General features: G+C 43.0%; 1 protein-coding gene across 3 annotated transcripts; it reads right to left on the bottom strand.

Annotated features, from left to right (window-relative positions):
- Window positions 1-1,926: 1,926 nt before the first annotated feature.
- LOC139546691 (zinc finger protein ZFP2-like) lies at window positions 1,927-18,819 on the bottom strand. 3 transcript variants are annotated; one of them, XM_071355372.1, is made up of 4 exons: window positions 18,131-18,813; window positions 17,427-17,465; window positions 16,038-16,152; window positions 12,036-14,520 (listed from the first exon to the last, which is right to left on the bottom strand). In XM_071355372.1, the coding sequence occupies exons 1-4, from the start codon at window positions 18,561-18,563 to the stop codon at window positions 13,368-13,370; spliced, it is 1,740 nt and encodes a 579-aa protein (XP_071211473.1). In that variant the 5' UTR covers window positions 18,564-18,813; the 3' UTR covers window positions 12,036-13,367. The 3 variants fall into 3 exon arrangements, with proteins under 3 accessions (XP_071211483.1, XP_071211473.1, XP_071211491.1); XM_071355382.1 differs by lacking the exons at window positions 12,036-14,520; window positions 16,038-16,152 and adding an exon at window positions 1,927-3,481 and having other exon boundaries at window positions 18,131-18,819; XM_071355390.1 differs by lacking the exon at window positions 16,038-16,152 and having other exon boundaries at window positions 12,037-14,520; window positions 18,131-18,179.
- Window positions 18,820-19,851: the final 1,032 nt, after the last annotated feature.

The following is a 19,851-nucleotide window of genomic DNA, read 5'->3' as shown; positions in this document are numbered from 1 at the left end:
CCACAGAATATGACATAAGCAGAGCTGTGGGAGACCACCACAAGCCCCTGGTAGAGCCGGGGGTGGTGTTTACCACTCCACCAGCAGAGCTGTGGGAGACCACCTCAAGCCCCCGGTAGAGCCGGGGGTGGTGTTTACCACTCCACCAGCAGAGCTGTGGGAGACCACCTCAAGCCCCTGGTAGAGCCGGGGGTGGTGTTTACCACTCCACCACGCCTTCAGCAGGCTGGAAAAGTGGGATTGATCTGTTTGATCCATTTGTTTGTTTCAGTTTTCAGTAGTTGAATCCTTTGATATATTTTTTTATAAAAAATAAAAAAAATCAACAAAAAATGTACTGAATTGGTTGAAAAAAGATACTAAACTTACATACTATGCACTATTTAGACACAGTGGAAGATACACTGAATATATACTGAGACGGACCAAGATTTGTGTTGCTTTTGCACATATTTCATCATTGGTTTTGATAGAGTCTGTTGATTGGTCGGTCATTGGGTTCATTTGTTTTACAATATGTTCAAATCAAATCAAGCTTTATTTATACAGAACATTTCAGACATGAACGAATAAAAGCAATAACAATAAAACTGTAACATTTACTACACAACAATCATAATGATAAAAACTAAAGAATAACAATAAAACTGTAATATTTACTACACAACAATCATAATGATAAAAACTAAACAATAACAATAAAACTAATATTTACTACACAACAATCATAATGATAAAAACTAAAGAATAACAATAAAACTGTAATATTTATTACACAACAATCATAATTATAAAAACTAAAGAATAACAATAAAACTAATATTTACTACACAACAATCATAAGGATAAAAACTAAAGAATAACAATAAAAAATGAAAGACTAATGAGCATGCTAAGTAAAAGCTTGTTTTATTCCATTCTTTGTAAACAATATAATTTGAACCGCCAAAAAATTGTCAGTTGGTTGCATATATAATTAAGATTACTAAATGTTACATGAAATGCAAATATGATGAAATATCAAAACAGAATGTTAATATGTATTGGCAATAATTCACTTAATTAATGGTGAGGAATGGAATTATTCAACATTTATATTTTTTCAGGTTGAATGTTTGAAATATAAATATTATTTATATCATATATTATATAATATGAATATAATAAAGTCGGTGATTTGAGTCATACTTCTTCAGTGCAAAGAAGTCAACTAGAACCTGAATGTTGTAAAGAAATACTGTAGTGATGATGGATTGTTCATAGACCCATTATTTTTTATACTGCGTCCATGTGTATAGGCTGCAAGTACGTTTGAATTAAGTTGTTTTCAAGTCGTTGAAACAAGGACCTGAAAAATACATCTTTTCAACTTTCAAACAAAACCCGAACGTAGTTTGGACCTCGGGCATAGTCTTCTTGTCTTTTCAATGTCATTTTGCTAGGTGGGAGGAGCCCAATGTCAAAACAGTTTTAACGTGTCCAAATCAATAACCAATATGAAGAAGCAGTTTGTGATATATTGACAACCTAAACATAAAATGTACTATCGACACAAACATAATAGTAATCATAATACTTAAAAAAAAAATGTAAACGAGCACCTTCTAAACTGCACAAGCACCAAAAACACTGTTCTAACAACTGGCAATAAATCACTGATAATGATTAGGGGGGAAATCAGGTTGTACGTGATGTTGAAACTAACACAACTAAAAAATCACATGTAAATGGGCGATATCTTTTACCTCACTGGTTAGAGGACAACCTGCAGAAGACAGTCGGCTACATTTTGGAGTGATGCATTTACATGTAGGGGTCCTCAAACCGAAGAGAAACGCAACAATTATTTGTCATCCCTCATATCGATATGAAATCAATTGCGCGAGAGGGGGGAGATGAGATTGCACGTACGGTTAGAACAGTTAAAAAAAAACACATGGAATCTGGGAATAACGTGTACATCACTGGTTAGAGGACAATTAGTAGAAAACAGCCAGCTACAGTTTTAAGTGATGCATTTTGATTTAAGTGGGTTGCCAACGTAAGTGTAACGCAACACTTTATTTGTCAATGACTTTTTGTTAATGTTAAATAGTACTTTTTGTTAATTCAGAGCCTGGATTTTTCCCCTGATGAGGCTAATATCACGCTGAAATCAATAGAAAAGGGGGAAAACGTTTAGGGTTCAACATTGTGACATTATTAATTAAAATACTCATACTACAATGTTAAACATTCTACATTGTGACATTATTTCATTGAAAACTCCTTCATGTATGAATTTTCTGATGTTTAATCAGAGATCTTCTATCAGAGTATCTCTTGTCACATTGATCGCAGCTATGCCACTTCTCTCCTGTGTGTGTTCTCTGGTGTGATTTTAAACATCCTGATGAAACAAAACTCTTTCCACAGTCAGCGCAGTGATAAGGTTTCTCTCCTGTGTGTGTTCTTTGGTGTATAGTACAACAGCTAGATGTAACAAAACTCTTCCCACATTGATCACAGCTATAAGGCTTCTCTCCTGTGTGTGTTCTCTGGTGTCTTTTTAGGCTGCCAGATGTAACAAAACTCTTCCCACATTGATCACAGCTATAAGGCTTCTCTCCTGTGTGTGTTGTCTGGTGTACTTTTAAATGTCCTGTCGAAACAAAACTCTTTCCGCAGTCGGAGCAGTGGTAAGGTTTCTCTCCTGTGTGTGTTCTCTGGTGTATATTACGACTATTAGATGTAACAAATCTCTTCCCACATTGATCACAGCTATAAGGTTTCTCTCCTGTATGGATTCTCTGATGTACTATCCGGCCGCCTGAGTGACTAAATCTCTTCCCACATTGATCACACCTATAAGGTTTATCTCCTGTGTGTGTTCTCTGGTGTAATTTTAAATGTCCTGACAAACCAAAACACTTCCCACAGTCAGCGCAGCTATAAGGTTTCTCTCCTGTATGGATTCTCTGGTGTATTTTAAGGGTTGCTAAAGATGTGCATCTCTTCCCACAATGAGAGCAGCTGTGAGATTTCTCTCCGGTGTGTATTCTCAAGTGTGATGTCAGTGTGTTTGAGTGAGCAAAACTCTTCCCACATTGATGACAGCTATACGGCTTCTCTCCTGTGTGTGTTCTCTGGTGTGATTGTAAATATCCTGAGACAGCAAAACTCTTTCCACAGTCAGAGCAATGGTAAGGTTTCTCTCCTGTGTGTTTTCTCTGGTGTATAGTCAGCTGGCTAGATGTAGTAAAACTCTTCCCACATTGATCACAGCTATTCGTTTTTTCTCCAGTGTGAATTCTCTGGTGTACTTTAAGTGAATCTGATCTTGAGTAACTCTTCCCACAGTCAGAGCAGTGGTGAGGTTTCTTCCCTCTGGGTCTCTGCTGGTGTTTGAAACGTTCTGATGTGGAGAGACTCTTCTCTGCCTCGTCAGCTTCATGATGTTGTTGAGGCTCCCCAGAGGATCCACAATAGTCACGTCTCTCTCCTGTGTGAACAACAAAGTCAGACAGATGGTTAAGTAGAAATCTACAGTTTATTTGAGCTGAAATGTGATGCCCATGATGTTGTACAACAACTTACAACTGTAATGAATGTTTAAATGGTTTTATAAATGTATTTGAAAATAGTCTTAATAAAACAGTCAAGTGAGCAACAATATCCATATTCTGTCTTGTTTTTTTTATATTAGTAGTAAAGTGGATGGTTCTACGCTATAAATAAGTTATTAAAGTTGCTGAAACACTAAGCAGTGTGCCAGACGACTCTTGGTCACCAATATAGGCCCCTCCAATACAGGCCCCTCCAATATAGGCCCCTCCAATACAGGCCCCTCCAATATAGGCCCCTCCAATACAGGCCCCTCCAATACAGGCCCCTCCAATACAGGCCCCTCCAATATAGGCCCCTCCAATACAGGCCCCTCCAATACAGGCCCCTCCAATACAGGCCCCTCTGTGTGTTGTACAATAGCCTGTCCATCAAGGAACAGTTCTCTACACATTATGTGGAAAGTATCTCTGTGTCCAAACTGACACACAGAAACACATAAAACCTTACCACATTACCTGGATGCTTTCTGTTAGATCTATTGAGACCCTACTGTAAATCAATCAGACTCTACTGTAAATCAATCAGACCCTACTGTAAATCAATCAGACCCTACTGTAAATCAATCAGACCCTACTGTAAATCAATCAGACTAGAACCTACTGTAAATCAATCAGACAAGACCTAATGTAAATCAATCAGACTAGACCCTACTGTAAATCAAACAGGCCCTACTGTAAATCAATCAGACTACTGTAAATCAATCAGACCCTACTGTAAATCAATCAGACCCTACTGTAAAATCAATCAGACCCTACTGTAAATCAATCAGGCTAGACCTACTGTAAATCAATCAGACTCTACTGTAAATCAATCAGACTACACCTACTGTAAATCAATCAGACCCTACTGTAAATCAATCAGACTCTACTGTAAATCAATCAGACTAGACCCTACTGTAAATCAATCAGACTAGAACCTACTGTAAATCAATCAGACTAGACCCTACTGTAAATCAATCAGACTCTACTGTAAATCAATCAGACTAGACCCTACTGTAAATCAATCAGACTAGACCCTACTGTAAATCAATGAGACTAGACCCTACTGTAAATCAATCAGACTACACCTACTGTAAATCAATCAGACTAGACCCTACTGTAAATCAATCAGACTACACCTACTGTAAATCAATCAGACTACACCTACTGTAAATCAATCAGACTAGACCCTACTGTAAATCAATCAGACTAGACCCTACTGTAAATCAATCAGACTAGACCCTACTGTAAATCAATCAGACTAGACCCTACTGTAAATCAATCAGACTAGACCCTACTGTAAATCAATCAGACTAGACCCTACTGTAAATCTTATGAACATACATTTGTTCGGGATATTGGATCCAATGTGGAGAACAGTACTGTTCCCTGATAGATATTCCAGACATTCCTTCTGAACAATGTTTTCCCCGCACTTTGGCTATTGCATCGCGTGCAGGTTGTCATTTGCAGTGGTGTAATGTATTTAAGTAAAAATACTTTAGTACTACTAGTACTACTAAAGTAGGTTTTTGGGGTATCTGTACTTTACTATTTATATTTTTTCCAACTTATACTTTTACTTCACTACATTCCTAAAGAAATGTTCAAGTACTTGTTAAATCTTGAAAGGAAAATGGTCCAATTCACACACTTATCAAGAGAACGTCCATGGTGATCCCTACTGCCTCTGATCTGAAGGACTCACTAAACAGAGAACATCCATGGTGATCCCTACTGCCTCTGATCTGGAGGACTCACTAAACAGAGAACATCCATGGTGATCCCTACTGCCTCTGATCTGACTCACTAAACAGAGAACATCCATGGTGATCCCTACTGCCTCTGATCTGGCGGACTCACTTAACATAACATGCTTCATTTGTAAATTATGTCTGAGTGTTGGAGTGTGCCCCTGGCAATCCGTCAATACAAAAATAAAATAAATACAATTGTGCCGTCGGGTTTGCTTGATATAAAGAGTTTGAAATGATTTTTACTTTTGATAAGTAAGTATATTTTAGCAACTCTAATTACTTTTTATACTTAAGTATATTTAAAACCAAAATACTTCTAGACTTTAACTCAAGTAATATTTTACTGGGTGACTTTCGGTTTTACTTGAGTAACTTTCTATTAAGATATCTATACTTTTACTCAAGTAGGACAACTTAGTATTTTTTCCACCAACTTCTCAACCATTGAATTTTTCAAACTCTGAAATTATTTCAGATTTCTGTGCCCATGAAAACTGTTTTCCCAGCGTAACATAAGGAGACACAAAATGTTACGTAGTTAGAGAGCATTTCAGAGATCTGAATACAAAAAACTGTCCGACAGCAAGATCCCTTATTTAAGTTGAAGTTCATCATATGACAAGCGTAACATTATGACTATAACTACTGTTCCCTGAAGGAGGGAAACAACATACTATTAAATCTGCGACTGGCTGGCTGTCCAGCCTTCTACCAGAGATAAGTGTGAGGCTCGGATTCATTCCTTCAATTAAATATCACTCTTGATTGAGCCCAGAAACGGGCGGTGCGAGGCCAAAAAGGTGTTGTTCCTTGTTTCCCACCTTCAGGGAAAAGTCGTTAAAGTCATGACATTACGTTCCGTTTCAGTCAGTCAACATCGGTACAACATACTATGGGGGAATAGAATCCCATCCCAAGCCAACCCCAACGGACACTAAATGAAACGGCCCCGCAAGATGCGACATTGTGGGTATTGCGCACATGGCGCGCTGCCTAGTGACTTTCCCCTTTCCCAGCTGTAAGCACAGCTAAGTAATAAAACCTCACACGAATGGGTTGTGACGCCCAACTCACCGCAGCACAAATATCTCATACCGTCAAACCTTATTGCCCAAGACGCTGCCACATCTCTGGTGGAGTGGGCACAGTGGCAGACCAGGGGGTTTGGTCAAGACGCTGCCACATCTCTGGTGGAGTGGGCGCAGTGGCAGACCAGGGGGTTTGGTCAAGACGCTGCCAAATGTCTGGTTGAGTGGGCGCAGTGGCAGACCAGGGGGTTTGGTCAAGACGCTGCCACATCTCTGGTGGAGTGGGCACAGTGTCAGACCAGGGGGTTTGGTCAAGACGCTGCCACATCTCTGGTGGAGTAGTGGGCGCAGTGGCAGACCAGGGGGTTTGGTCAAGACGCTGCCACATCTCTGGTGGAGTAGTGGGCGCAGTGGCAGACCAGGGGGTTTGGTCAAGACGCTGCCACATATCTGGTGGAGTGGGGGCAGTGGCAGACCAGGGGGTTTGGTCAAGACGCTGCCAAATGTCTGGTTGAGTGGGCGCAGTGGCAGACCAGGGGGTTTGGTCAAGACGCTGCCACATCTCTGGTGGAGTGGGCACAGTGTCAGACCAGGGGGTTTGGTCAAGACGCTGCCACATCTCTGGTGGAGTAGTGGGCGCAGTGGCAGACCAGGGGGTTTGGTCAAGACGCTGCCAAATGTCTGGTTGAGTGGGCGCAGTGGCAGACCAGGGGGTTTGGTCAAGACGCTGCCACATCTCTGGTGGAGTAGTGGGCGCAGTGGCAGACCAGGGGGTTTGGTCAAGACATTTACACAGATCAGACATGGACAGAGTATGATTAGCGCGGTTTCAAGGGTGTTTATTAAATAATAAATCAAAAGAAAAGGATAGGTCTCCCCCATGAGACCCTCTCCGGGATACCGTCTTCTGGGCTCCGGGTCTTGCTGTATCCTGTCGGGCACACGAACTCAACTCCCTCGTCTTAGCTCGGGTAACCGTCTCCAACTACACGGAAGTCACCTCACTTCCCCCAGTCCTCCTTTGTGTGCTGCCCTTATGGCATCTTTATGGGGCTTGTACAGCTGGTGAGCAATCAGCCCTTGATTACTCACCACCTCCCCAATTAGTCCTGGCCGGAGCGCCCGTCGAAACCTGACACGTCCAGCAGATGGAGCCATCGCCTCGTGATGTATACCCCGTCTGTCACCAGGCCTCGACGAGTCTCCCCCTGGTGGCTGACCTGCTGTACGCCACAGCGCGTACACCACTAGGTAACGTTACCCCTTGCTGCTATATGCCAGTGGCAGAGACGCTACAAAAAAGCTAGTCACATAACCGGATATCGCGGGTTCGAAAAGCTCTGATCGGACACAGGGCATGTAACCTCTGTTGCGCTTCAGAAGCCCCCCAAAAATATTTCATAACATTTAAAAAAGAGGCAAAAGGGGAATTTGTTCAAAAGCTAAGGACACAATCAAATGCCGACCGTATTATCTGCCGAGAGAATTTCATTGGTTACAGCCACGGCCGTGTATATCCCCCCTCAAACTGATACCTCGACGGCCCTCAAGCTGATACCTCGACGGCCCTCAAGCTGATACCTCGACGGCCCTCAAGCTGATACCTCGACGGCCCTCAAGCTGATACCACGACGGCCCTCAAACTGATACCTCGACGGCCCTCAAACTGATACCACGACGGCCCTCAAGCTGATACCTCGACGGCCCTCAAACTGATACCACGACGGCCCTCAAACTGATACCACGACGGCCCTCAAGCTGATACCACGACGGCCCTCAAACTGATACCACGACGGCCCTCAAACTGATACCACGACGGCCCTCAAGCTGATACCACGACGGCCCTCAAACTGATACCACGACGGCCCTCAAACTGATACCACGACGGCCCTCAAACTGATACCACGACGGCCCTCAAGCTGATACCACGACGGCCCTCAAGCTGATACCACGACGGCCCTCAAGCTGATACCACGACGGCCCTCAAGCTGATACCACGACGGCCCTCAAGCTGATACCACGACGGCCCTCAAGCTGATACCACGACGGCCCTCAAACTGATACCACGACGGCCCTCAAACTGATACCACGACGGCCCTCAAACTGATACCACGACGGCCCTCAAACTGATACCACGACGGCCCTCAAACTGATACCACGACGGCCCTCAAACTGATACCACGACGGCCCTCAAACTGATACCACGACGGCCCTCAAACTGATACCACGACGGCCCTCAAGCTGATACCACGACGGCCCTCAAGCTGATACCACGACGGCCCTCAAACTGATACCACGACGGCCCTCAAACTGATACCACGACGGCCCTCAAGCTGATACCACGACGGCCCTCAAGCTGATACCACGACGGCCCTCAAACTGATACCACGACGGCCCTCAAGCTGATACCACGACGGCCCTCAAACTGATACCACGACGGCCCTCAAACTGATACCACGACGGCCCTCAAACTGATACCACGACGGCCCTCAAACTGATACCACGACGGCCCTCAAGCTGATACCACGACGGCCCTCAAGCTGATACCACGACGGCCCTCAAGCTGATACCACGACGGCCCTCAAGCTGATACCACGACGGCCCTCAAGCTGATACCACGACGGCCCTCAAGCTGATACCACGACGGCCCTCAAGCTGATACCACGACGGCCCTCAAACTGATACCACGACGGCCCTCAAACTGATACCACAACGGCCCTCAAACTGATACCACAACGGCCCTCAAACTGATACCACGACGGCCCTCAAACTGATACCACGACGGCCCTCAAGCTGATACCACGACGGCCCTCAAACTGATACCACGACGGCCCTCAAACTGATACCACGACGGCCCTCAAGCTGATACCACGACGGCCCTCAAACTGATACCACGACGGCCCTCAAACTGATACCACGACGGCCCTCAAGCTGATACCACGACGGCCCTCAAGCTGATACCACGACGGCCCTCAAGCTGATACCACGACGGCCCTCAAGCTGATACCACGACGGCCCTCAAGCTGATACCACGACGGCCCTCAAGCTGATACCACGACGGCCCTCAAACTGATACCACGACGGCCCTCAAGCTGATACCACGACGGCCCTCAAGCTGATACCACGACGGCCCTCAAGCTGATACCACGACGGCCCTCAAGCTGATACCACGACGGCCCTCAAGCTGATACCACGACGGCCCTCAAACTGATACCACGACGGCCCTCAAACTGATACCACGACGGCCCTCAAACTGATACCACGACGGCCCTCAAGCTGATACCACGACGGCCCTCAAACTGATACCACGACGGCCCTCAAACTGATACCACGACGGCCCTCAAACTGATACCACGACGGCCCTCAAGCTGATACCACGACGGCCCTCAAACTGATACCACGACGGCCCTCAAACTGATACCACGACGGCCCTCAAGCTGATACCACGACGGCCCTCAAGCTGATACCACGACGGCCCTCAAACTGATACCACGACGGCCCTCAAGCTGATACCACGACGGCCCTCAAGCTGATACCTCGACGGCCCTCAAGCTGATACCACGACGGCCCTCAAACTGATACCACGACGGCCCTCAAGCTGATACCACGACGGCCCTCAAGCTGATACCACGACGGCCCTCAAACTGATACCACGACGGCCCTCAAACTGATACCACAACGGCCCTCAAACTGATACCACGACGGCCCTCAAGCTGATACCACGACGGCCCTCAAACTGATACCACGACGGCCCTCAAGCTGATATACGGATATACCCTTTACTGTATTCTGTCCTATTCTACTATCTTATTCTATGCCTCTCTGACATTGCTCATCCATATATTTTTATATTCTTAATTCCATTCCTTTACTAGATGAGTGTATTGGGTATATGTTGTGTAATTGTTAGATATTACTTTTAGATATTAATGGACTGTTGAAACTGTAAGCACAAGCATTTCGCTACACCCGCAATAACATCTACTAAACACGGGTAAGTGACCAATAAAATGTGTGATTTGATTTAGCCTTGACTTTCGTGGGCAAACGCCGCATTTGGACGAAAATGTCACCTTAAGAGACGCCCGAGGCGAACTGAGTACAGGAAGGGTGAATGAATAACACGTGGAGGTCCCCAGCACATTTACCTGAGGACAAAGCCACAAGCAAGGAGATTTTATAGGAGAGGATCTTCAGATCCACAGACTCCAGAGAGGTTCAAAAGACGGCCTCACACAGAGCATTCTGAACCAAATCCCAAGTCGGGCAAAATGGCCAAAATATCATAGCACCGTAGAAAACAAAAACATGGTTTTTGAATAATAAAAATTCTAAATGTTCTTTATGAGTAGTATTGTGACCCTGGGGTGACAACACATACATTCTAAATCCTAAATGTTCTTTATGAGTAGTAGTGTGACCCACATACATTCTAAATTCTAAATGTTCTTTATGAGTAGTATTGTGACCCTGGGGTGACAACACATACATTCTAAATTCTAAATGTTCTTTATGAGTAGTATTGTGACCCTGGGGTGACAACACATCCATTCTAAATGTTCTTTATGAGTAGTATTGTGACCCTGGGGTGACAACACATCCACTCTAAATGTTCTTTATGAGTAGTATTGTGACCCTGTGGTGACAACACATACATTCTACATTCTAAATGTTCTTTATGAGTAGTATTGTGACCCTGTGGTGACAACACATACATTCTACATTCTAAATGTTCTTTATGAGTAGTGTGTGACCCTGGGGTGACAACACATACATTCTACATTCTAAATGTTCTTTATGAGTAGTATTGTGACCCTGGGGTGACAACACATACATTCTAAAATCTAAATGTTCTTTATGAGTAGTAGTGTGACCCTGGGGTGACAACACATACATTCTAAATGTTCTTTATGAGTAGTATTGTGACCCTGGGGTGACAACACATACATTCTAAATTCCAAATGTTCTTTATGAGTAGTATTGTGACCCTGGGGTGACAACACATACATTCTACATTCTAAATGTTCTTTATGAGTAGTATTGTGACCCTGGGGTGACAACACATACATTCTAAATTCTAAATGTTCTTTATGAGTAGTATTGTGACCCTGGGGTGACAACACATACATTCTAAAATCTAAATGTTCTTTATGAGTAGTAGTGTGACCCTGGGGTGGCAAACACTAAGAGATTTCAATGGGTCTTTCTCCATTCTGATTGTTTTATACTGTTCAACTCAACTTCAACCTAAAATAATGTTCTGCATTATCATCAACTTCTGCATTTCCTGGTGGTGATCCTAACTGACCTAAGACAGGGAATTTTACTAGGATTAAATGTCAGGAATTGTGAAAAACTGAGTTTAAATGTATTTGGCTAAGGTGAATGTAAACCTCCGACTTCCAACTGTATTCTGAAAGGGTAGGAACCAAAGTGTTGATAAGTGTTTCCTAAAGCACCGTTTAATCTTTGGCTACATATTTTCTCTTAGCTACTTCCTGTAGTTAACATATTCTTGCTTCTCGTATTCCTCTTTGATTTAGAAGATACTGTTGTACACCTAAATCAGCATGTAGTTTGTGCACCATTACTGGTATTATCAGGCTGGATAGCTAAATCAAATCAAAGTATATTTATTAAATGCGCCGAATACAAACAGGTGTAGACCTTACTGTGAAATGCTTACTTACAAGCAATTAACCAACAATGCAGTTTTAAGAAAATAGAGTTAAGAAAATACTTAAGAAATAAACTAAAGTAAAAAATGAAATTCACAAAACAAATGTAATAAAACTATGAAAAATATTTGCTCTGACGGTACATTTATTAGCTCTGGAATGCTGGCCTTCTAGGCAGAGTTCCTCTGTCCAGTGTCTGTGTTCTTTTGCCCATCTTAATCTTTTATTTTTATTGGCCAGTCTGAGATATGGCTTTTTCTTTGCAACTCTGGCTAGATGGCCAGCATCCCGGAGACGCCTCTTCACTGTTGACGTTGAGACTTGTGTTTTGGCGGGTACTATTTAATGAAGCTGCCAATTGAGGACTTGAGGCAAACCACACACAAAGTGATTTTTTAAAACATTTATTTACAATTAAACCTCTACACCAGATTGTGCTGCTGATGCCAAGTCCCATAGCAGTCTCTTTCTGCTGTGAAGCAGAGGGTAACACCTCTACACCAGATTGTGCTTCTGATGCCAAGTCCCATAGCAGTCTCTTTCTGCTGTGAAGCAGAGGGTAACACCTCTACACCAGATTGTGCTGCTGATGACAAGTCCCATAGCAGTCTCTTTCTGCTGTGAAGCAGAGGGTAACACCTCTACACCAGATTGTGCTGCTGATGCCAAGTCCCATAGCAGTCTCTTTCTGCTGTGAAGCAGAGGGTAACAGAACAAGTAGAGCAGGTGATGGGAGATTTCTTGTGACACAGAACACAACGACGCCTCCCTGCTGTGCTCTTTTTACCCAGAGGCACATTCAGGTCTGCAGTGATGTATTTTGGCAGGTGAACACCACTGGCGACAGGAGTAGAGGGGACAGATGTAGAGCGGACAGAAGGTGCTGCAGTGGACTTTGTGCCGTAGCCAGCAAGCTCCTGGATGAGCAGCTCTCTGAAGGCTAGCTGTGTCATGGGGGTCTGTCCACAGCTCTTAGCCATTTCCTTATGAAGGATGAATGCATTCACCACAGCAATGTTGATGAAATGATAAAACAAAGTCCTGTACCATTTCATTGTCTTGTGGAGAACATTGTTGTAGCCTATCAGAGCGTCTGACAGGTCCACACCTCCCATGCTCTTGTTGTAATCCTTCACAGCAGCAGGAATGGGGACATTTTTAGTGGTCCGTGCACCATTAGCGTTCTTCACACGCCTGACGTGATCGCCACTGTACGATTTGTGGATACTGGAGCACATGACCACATGTCTGGTATCCATCCACTTTACAAAGAGCAGGTCATCTTTACGAATCCATCGCATGGTACCCCTATCAGCCCGCTTAGGCATGTCGTTTACTTTTGTTTTGGGAAAACCCACTCTGTTGGGACGAATGGTGCCACACGAATGGTGCCACGAATGGTGCCACGAATGGTGCCACAAGCCCACACATGCAGCTTCCTGTGAAAAGGGTAGGGCTTGTGTAAAAGTTGTCCATAAACAGTTTGTAGCCCGTCCCCAGCAGTTGAAAATCCAATAATTCCATAACGGAATCATAACTAAGTCCCTTACCGGTGTCTGATATGGATTTCCCCTCATAAACAAAACAATTCCAAGTGTAGGCACACACAGAATCGGCCAAAACAAACAGCTTGTAAGCCCATTTTGTTGGCTTGTTACGCATATAATGTTTCCGGCCAATTCTAGCCTTTGAGGCTACCATCCTCTCATCTATGTACAGGTTCTGGTTGGGCTGAAAATGGGTCTTGCAGGCCTCAACCATGCTGGGGTAGAGAGGTTTGATTTTGCAGAGCCTATCAAAGCTTGCTGTGCCTCTCTTCTTGTCATTGTCCTCATCAACTTGTGGGTCACTGATATGAAGCGCCCGTGAGATAGCCAGAAACCTTTTACAAGACATGACAGTAGTGGGGAAAGGCAGTTGGTAGAGTGTTGACGTTCTCCAGTAGCTCTTCAGGGTTTTCAACTTCATCAGCCCCATGTAAATAACCAGTGAGATGTAACAGTACAGGTCTTGGATGGAAACGGGCTTCCATGCCTCTTTCTTGCCTACTTGTTTCTTAGCCCCATACTTGTTGGTGTTAGACACCAGCGAATCAAGAACTGACAAGGAGAAAAACATCTGGAAAAGATGAAGGGGGCTGTACTTTACAGTCTTGTCCAACTGAGGTCCTGGCTGCCTTTTCGGTCTAAATGTTGGTGGAAGTGGCTCCACATCATCTTCTAGCACAGTGTGCCAACGGTCCTCTGCCTCGGTGGTAGTTGCCGCTGGTTCACTGGCCCTCCTCCGCTTCTGGGCTGACTTCTTCACACCTCTAGATGGCCGGGCCAGGGTGGGTGTGGAGCCAGAGGCAGCAGTAGCAGCAGCAGGGATCATACTGGAGGAACCAGTTCCTACGTTTGAATGAGTAGGGGATGGAGGACTGTGGTCTCTTTGGAGTGGCACCCAGCGGTCATCAGAGTCAGAGTCTCTACCACTATTGAGGATTAAAAAAAACATTCAGTTACATTTACATTACATTTAAGTCATTTAGCAGACGCTCTTATCCAGAGCGACTTACAAATTGTTAGATCTGAAGTTTACTGTTATTTTATTTAACCTTTATTTGAGTAGATTTTAGTAGAGGTGAGCCCTGCATCAATACATTACGGGTGAGCCCTGCATCAATACATTACGGGTGAGCCCTGCATCAATACATTACGGGTGAGCTCTGCATCAATACATTACGGGTGAGCTCTGCATCAATACATTACGGGTGAGCTCTGCATCAATACATTACGGGTGAGCCCTGTATCAATACATTACGGGTGAGCCCTGCATCAATACATTACGGGTGAGCCCTGCATCAATACATTACGGGTGAGCCCTGCATCAATACATTACGGGTGAGCTCTGCATCAATACATTACGGGTGAGCCCTGCATCAATACATTACGGGTGAGCCCTGCATCAATAGATTACGGGTGAGCTCTGCATCAATACATTACGGGTGAGCTCTGCATCAATACATTACGGGTGAGCTCTGCATCAATACATTACGGGTGAGCCCTGTATCAATACATTACGGGTGAGCCCTGCATCAATACATTACGGGTGAGCCCTGCATCAATACATTACGGGTGAGCCCTGCATCAATACATTACGGGTGAGCTCTGCATCAATACATTACGGGTGAGCGCTGCATCAATAGATTACGGGTGAGCCCTGTATCAATACATTACGGGTGAGCCCTGTATCAATACATTACGGGTGAGCCCTGCATCAATACATTACGGGTGAGCTCTGCATCAATAGATTACGGGTGAGCCCTGCATCAATACATTACGGGTGAGCTCTGCATCAATAGATTACGGGTGAGCTCTGCATCAATACAATACGGGTGAGCTCTGCATCAATACATTACGGGTGAGCCCTGCATCAATACATCAAATACACATATGTATAAACATATATATTATATAGAGTATAAGGAACACAATCACTATAATGAAATATGGGGATCAATAAGACAGTCAAAAAGCCACGGCATGTCACAGCCAACATAACATACAATGTATTAGCATAGCCTATGTGTATACCTCAACAAGGTTGAACAAGGTACACCTGTTAATTGAAATGCATTCCAGGTGACTACCTCATGAAGCTGGTTGAGAGAATGCCAAGAGTGTGCAAAGCTCTCATCCATTCAAAAGGTGGCTACTTTGAAGAATCTCAAATATGAAATTTATTTTGTTTTGTTTAACACTTTTTTGGGGGGGTTACTACATACTTCCATATGTGTTATTTCATAGTATTGATGTCTTCACAATTTTTCTACAATGTAGAAAATAATACAAATGCAGAAAAACCCTTGAATGAGTAGGTGTGTCCAAACTTTTGACTGGTACTCTGTGTATATAAATATATATAAATCAAATAAAAAATATCTGAAATTAATATGCAACCATTTAAACAACTGCATTAGCATGAGAAGCAAAAACGTGTTTTACTTACTGATCTAAAAGTGGATCTTTTCCTTCCAAAAACATTTCTTCCGCGCTGGAATCATAACTGTGGTCACTCACAGAGTCCTCATCCATTCCTTCTGTGTCACTCTCCCAGTCCATTTCTGCAATAATATCATCAAAATGTGTATACTTGGACTGAGATTTCGTTTTTACACTCTTAGTAGTCATGTTTTACTTTTTCAGTTTTGAGAAAAGTTTGAAGAAGAGAACGAACCGCTGCGTAACATAAACTACAGTGCGTCCTGTTTCCTTTCACCAGAGAATGAACTCTGTTGCGCACAGCTCTGGCATGATGGCTGTTTGTCCTACAAACGGCGTTCACATACTGCTGGAAAGCCCAGCTCATTGGCTATCTAGCCAGGTTTCAAAACGATAGGTGGTCATTGGACCAAGACACTGTCAATCAAGTGAACACTGCTCGTCTCATTGGTGCGTAATGGTGGTTGACCTTCATGGTATAATTGACGTGTTGCGTAGCCAATACGTAATGTAGAATGATGAAACAAGTTTGGTTGTCTTCTAGAGTGTCTGAGGACAGGAACCGAACTTGACCGGGTTAAACAACGTGTTGCAGATTAGATTTCATAAATTGCAAGTTCAAATAGTTGGAATTCATGCAAAGCGCTGTATACAACATGGAACGGTTAGGATATAAACATGGATTTGATCAAATGCTGTATACAACGTGGAACGGTTAGGATATACACATGGATTTGATCAAATGCTGTATACAAGATGGATCGGTTAGGATATAAACATGGATTTGATCAAAATGCTGTATACAACGTGGAACGGTTAGGATATACACATGGATTTGATCAAATGCTGTATACAAGATGGATCGGTTAGGATATAAACATGGATTTGATCAAAATGCTGTATACAACGTGGAACGGTTAGGATATACACATGGATTTGATCAAATGCTGTATACAAGATGGATCGGTTAGGATATAAACATGGATTTGATCAAAATGCTGTATACAACGTGGAACGGTTAGGATATACACATGGATTTGATCAAATGCTGTATACAAGATGGATCGGTTAGGATATAAACATGGATTTGATCAAAATGCTGTATACAACGTGGAACGGTTAGGATATACACATGGATTTGATCAAATGCTGTATACAAGATGGATCGGTTAGGATATAAACATGGATTTGATCAAAATGCTGTATACAACGTGGAACGGTTAGGATATAAACATGGATTTGATCAAACGCTGTATACAACATGGAACGATTAGGATATAAACATGGATTTGATATACAACATGGAACGGTTAGGATATACACATGGATTTGATCAAACAAAACAAGACCCTCAGGATGACAAATCAAGATGACTGAATGTAAGTAGATTATTTACCGTCAGTGCAGCAACTGTCCAGATTTAGAGACACTGATCCTGTAGAAGTAAACAAAAAAAGCCACAATCAATCAACCAACCAATCTGCAGTTCAAACAATAACAAATCTGTCATTCCACCACTGTTTTGGTAATACGATGATGGATGGGGCTGAAGAAATGTAACTTCTCTCAAATTCATAGACAAACCTACGGATGCAAGGCCTGACCATCCATGATATCAACATTATGGTGTTAACCATGTTGAGGCTATACAGTGTTGGTTTACATTGTTTCTAAACATTGGACAAAATAAAATGCCTATTTGGGGTTCTGATGGGTTACGACAGTTGAACTAAGCTCATGAGACATGTGTAATAAGCATGTGTTTTATTTAAGCAATAAGGTACGAGGGTGTGTGGTATATTGGCCATTTACAACAAACCCCCGAGGTGCCTTATTGCTATTATAAACAGGTTACCAACATAATTAGAACAGTAAAAACGAATGTTTTGCCATACCCGTGTTGTATACGGTCTGATATACCATGGCTATCAGCATTCAGGGCTGGAACCACACAGTTTATAATCTTCAAGAATCAACGGTTATATATAAATCATTTAAAAGTCAAATGATGGATGTAGCAACTGCAGATTTCCTCTTTAACACCACACATCAGTCAAACAACTGCAGAATTTGTGCCTCTGTTTTTAAGACAGTACTTACGAGTGTTAATCGGGGCCTTGTTTCTCAAAAGCACCTTATGGCTAAGTTCATCATTAGAACCATTGGATGCCTTAAGATGCCTTTGGGAAACCGGTCCCAGATATCCAGTTTCCTCCTCTTCTTCTTCCTCCTCCATTTTCGATGTGACAGTCATCTCAGCCTCCTCCTCTTTCATTCCAAAAACTGCATCCTCCTCTTCTTTTACTGTAACATCCTCTTCCTCTTTCACTCTGAACGAGTCTTCCTCTTCTTTCACTGTAACGTCTTTCTCTTCTTCTTTCACGGTAACAGCCTCACCCTCTACTTGTTTTTGTATAGTGACATCCTCCTCTCCCTTCTCCTCTTTTATGGCAATGTTCAGCCACATACCCTCTTTCTCCGTCCAGCAGACCTCCTCTTCTTTGGCAGGAGGAGAGTAGCTTAGTGAACTCATGGTCGGGGATTTTAGCTAGCTAGGCTAATGCTAACTTAACCAGCCAGCTAGCTTATAACAGCAACAACGCAAATATGAAAGTAAATCGGATAACTAACAAGACGACAGAAGTGTGTTTAGAACACAGTTCCCAATATACACGAAAGCGTCTAAAGAGCTTTATTGGTTCGTCTATTTTGTCTAGCAAGCTACCGAGGTGGCTGACGAACTGTTGCTGCTGTTGAAAGAAGCGTTCCGTCCACTAGATTATACGTCACACTAGCAGCGTTGCCTTAAAGCCCCACATTGCTTTTTGCTGACTGGAGTGGGTAACGCAGTTGAGTAAAATGTACATTTTATTTTCAGTTAAAGGATAACGTTAGGATGCATGAGTTTTTACTCACCAGTGTAACAGCACAGTGTGGTTAAAGACTTAGTAACTGAGTTGTAGTCACGATCTGGTTACCTATAAGTACAAACAGTTGTTTTTGCGTTATTAAATATTTATTAACTTATTTCTTCTAAACTACCCACAATAAAATATTTCGCAACGTCATATTTTTTATTTATTTTTTATTTGGTAGTGATGTTTTTTATTTATATATATTTTTTTCTCACCTTTATTTAACCAGGTAGGCCAGTTGAGAACAAGTTCTCCTTTACAACTGCAACCTGGCCAAGATAAAGCAAAGCAGTGCGACAAAAACAACAACACAGAGTTACACATGGGATAAACAAACCTACAGTCAATAACACAATAGAAAAATCTATGTACAGTGTGTGCAAATGTAGTAAGATTAGGGAGGTTAGGCAATAAATAGGCAAAATAATAATAATTACAATTTAGCATTAACACTGGAGTGATAGATGTGATAGATGTGCAGATGATGATATGCAAGTAGAGATACTGGGCTGCAAAGGAGCAAAAAATAAATAACAGTATGGGGATGAGGTAGTTGGTGGGCTATTTACAGATGGGCTGTGTACAGGTACAGTGACCAGTAAGCTGCTCTGACAACTGATGCTTACAGTTAGAGAGGGAGATATAAGTCTCCAGCTTCAGTGATTTTTGCAATTCATTCCAGTCACTAGGCAGCAGAGAACTGGAACGTTCACCGGACGTGCTACCTGTCCCAGATCTGCTGTTTTCAACTCTCTAGAGACAGCAGGAGCAGTAGAGATACTCTGAATGATTGGCTATGAAAAGCCAACTGATATTTACTCCTGAGGTGCTGACTTGTTTCACCCTCGACAACCACTGTGATTATTATTATTTGACCCTGCTGGACATCTATGAACATTTGAACAT

Source organism: Salvelinus alpinus, chromosome 2 (assembly GCF_045679555.1).
Source record: "Salvelinus alpinus chromosome 2, SLU_Salpinus.1, whole genome shotgun sequence".
NCBI lineage: Eukaryota > Metazoa > Chordata > Actinopteri > Salmoniformes > Salmonidae > Salvelinus > Salvelinus alpinus.
This window is presented reverse-complemented; position numbering and strand designations above follow the sequence as displayed.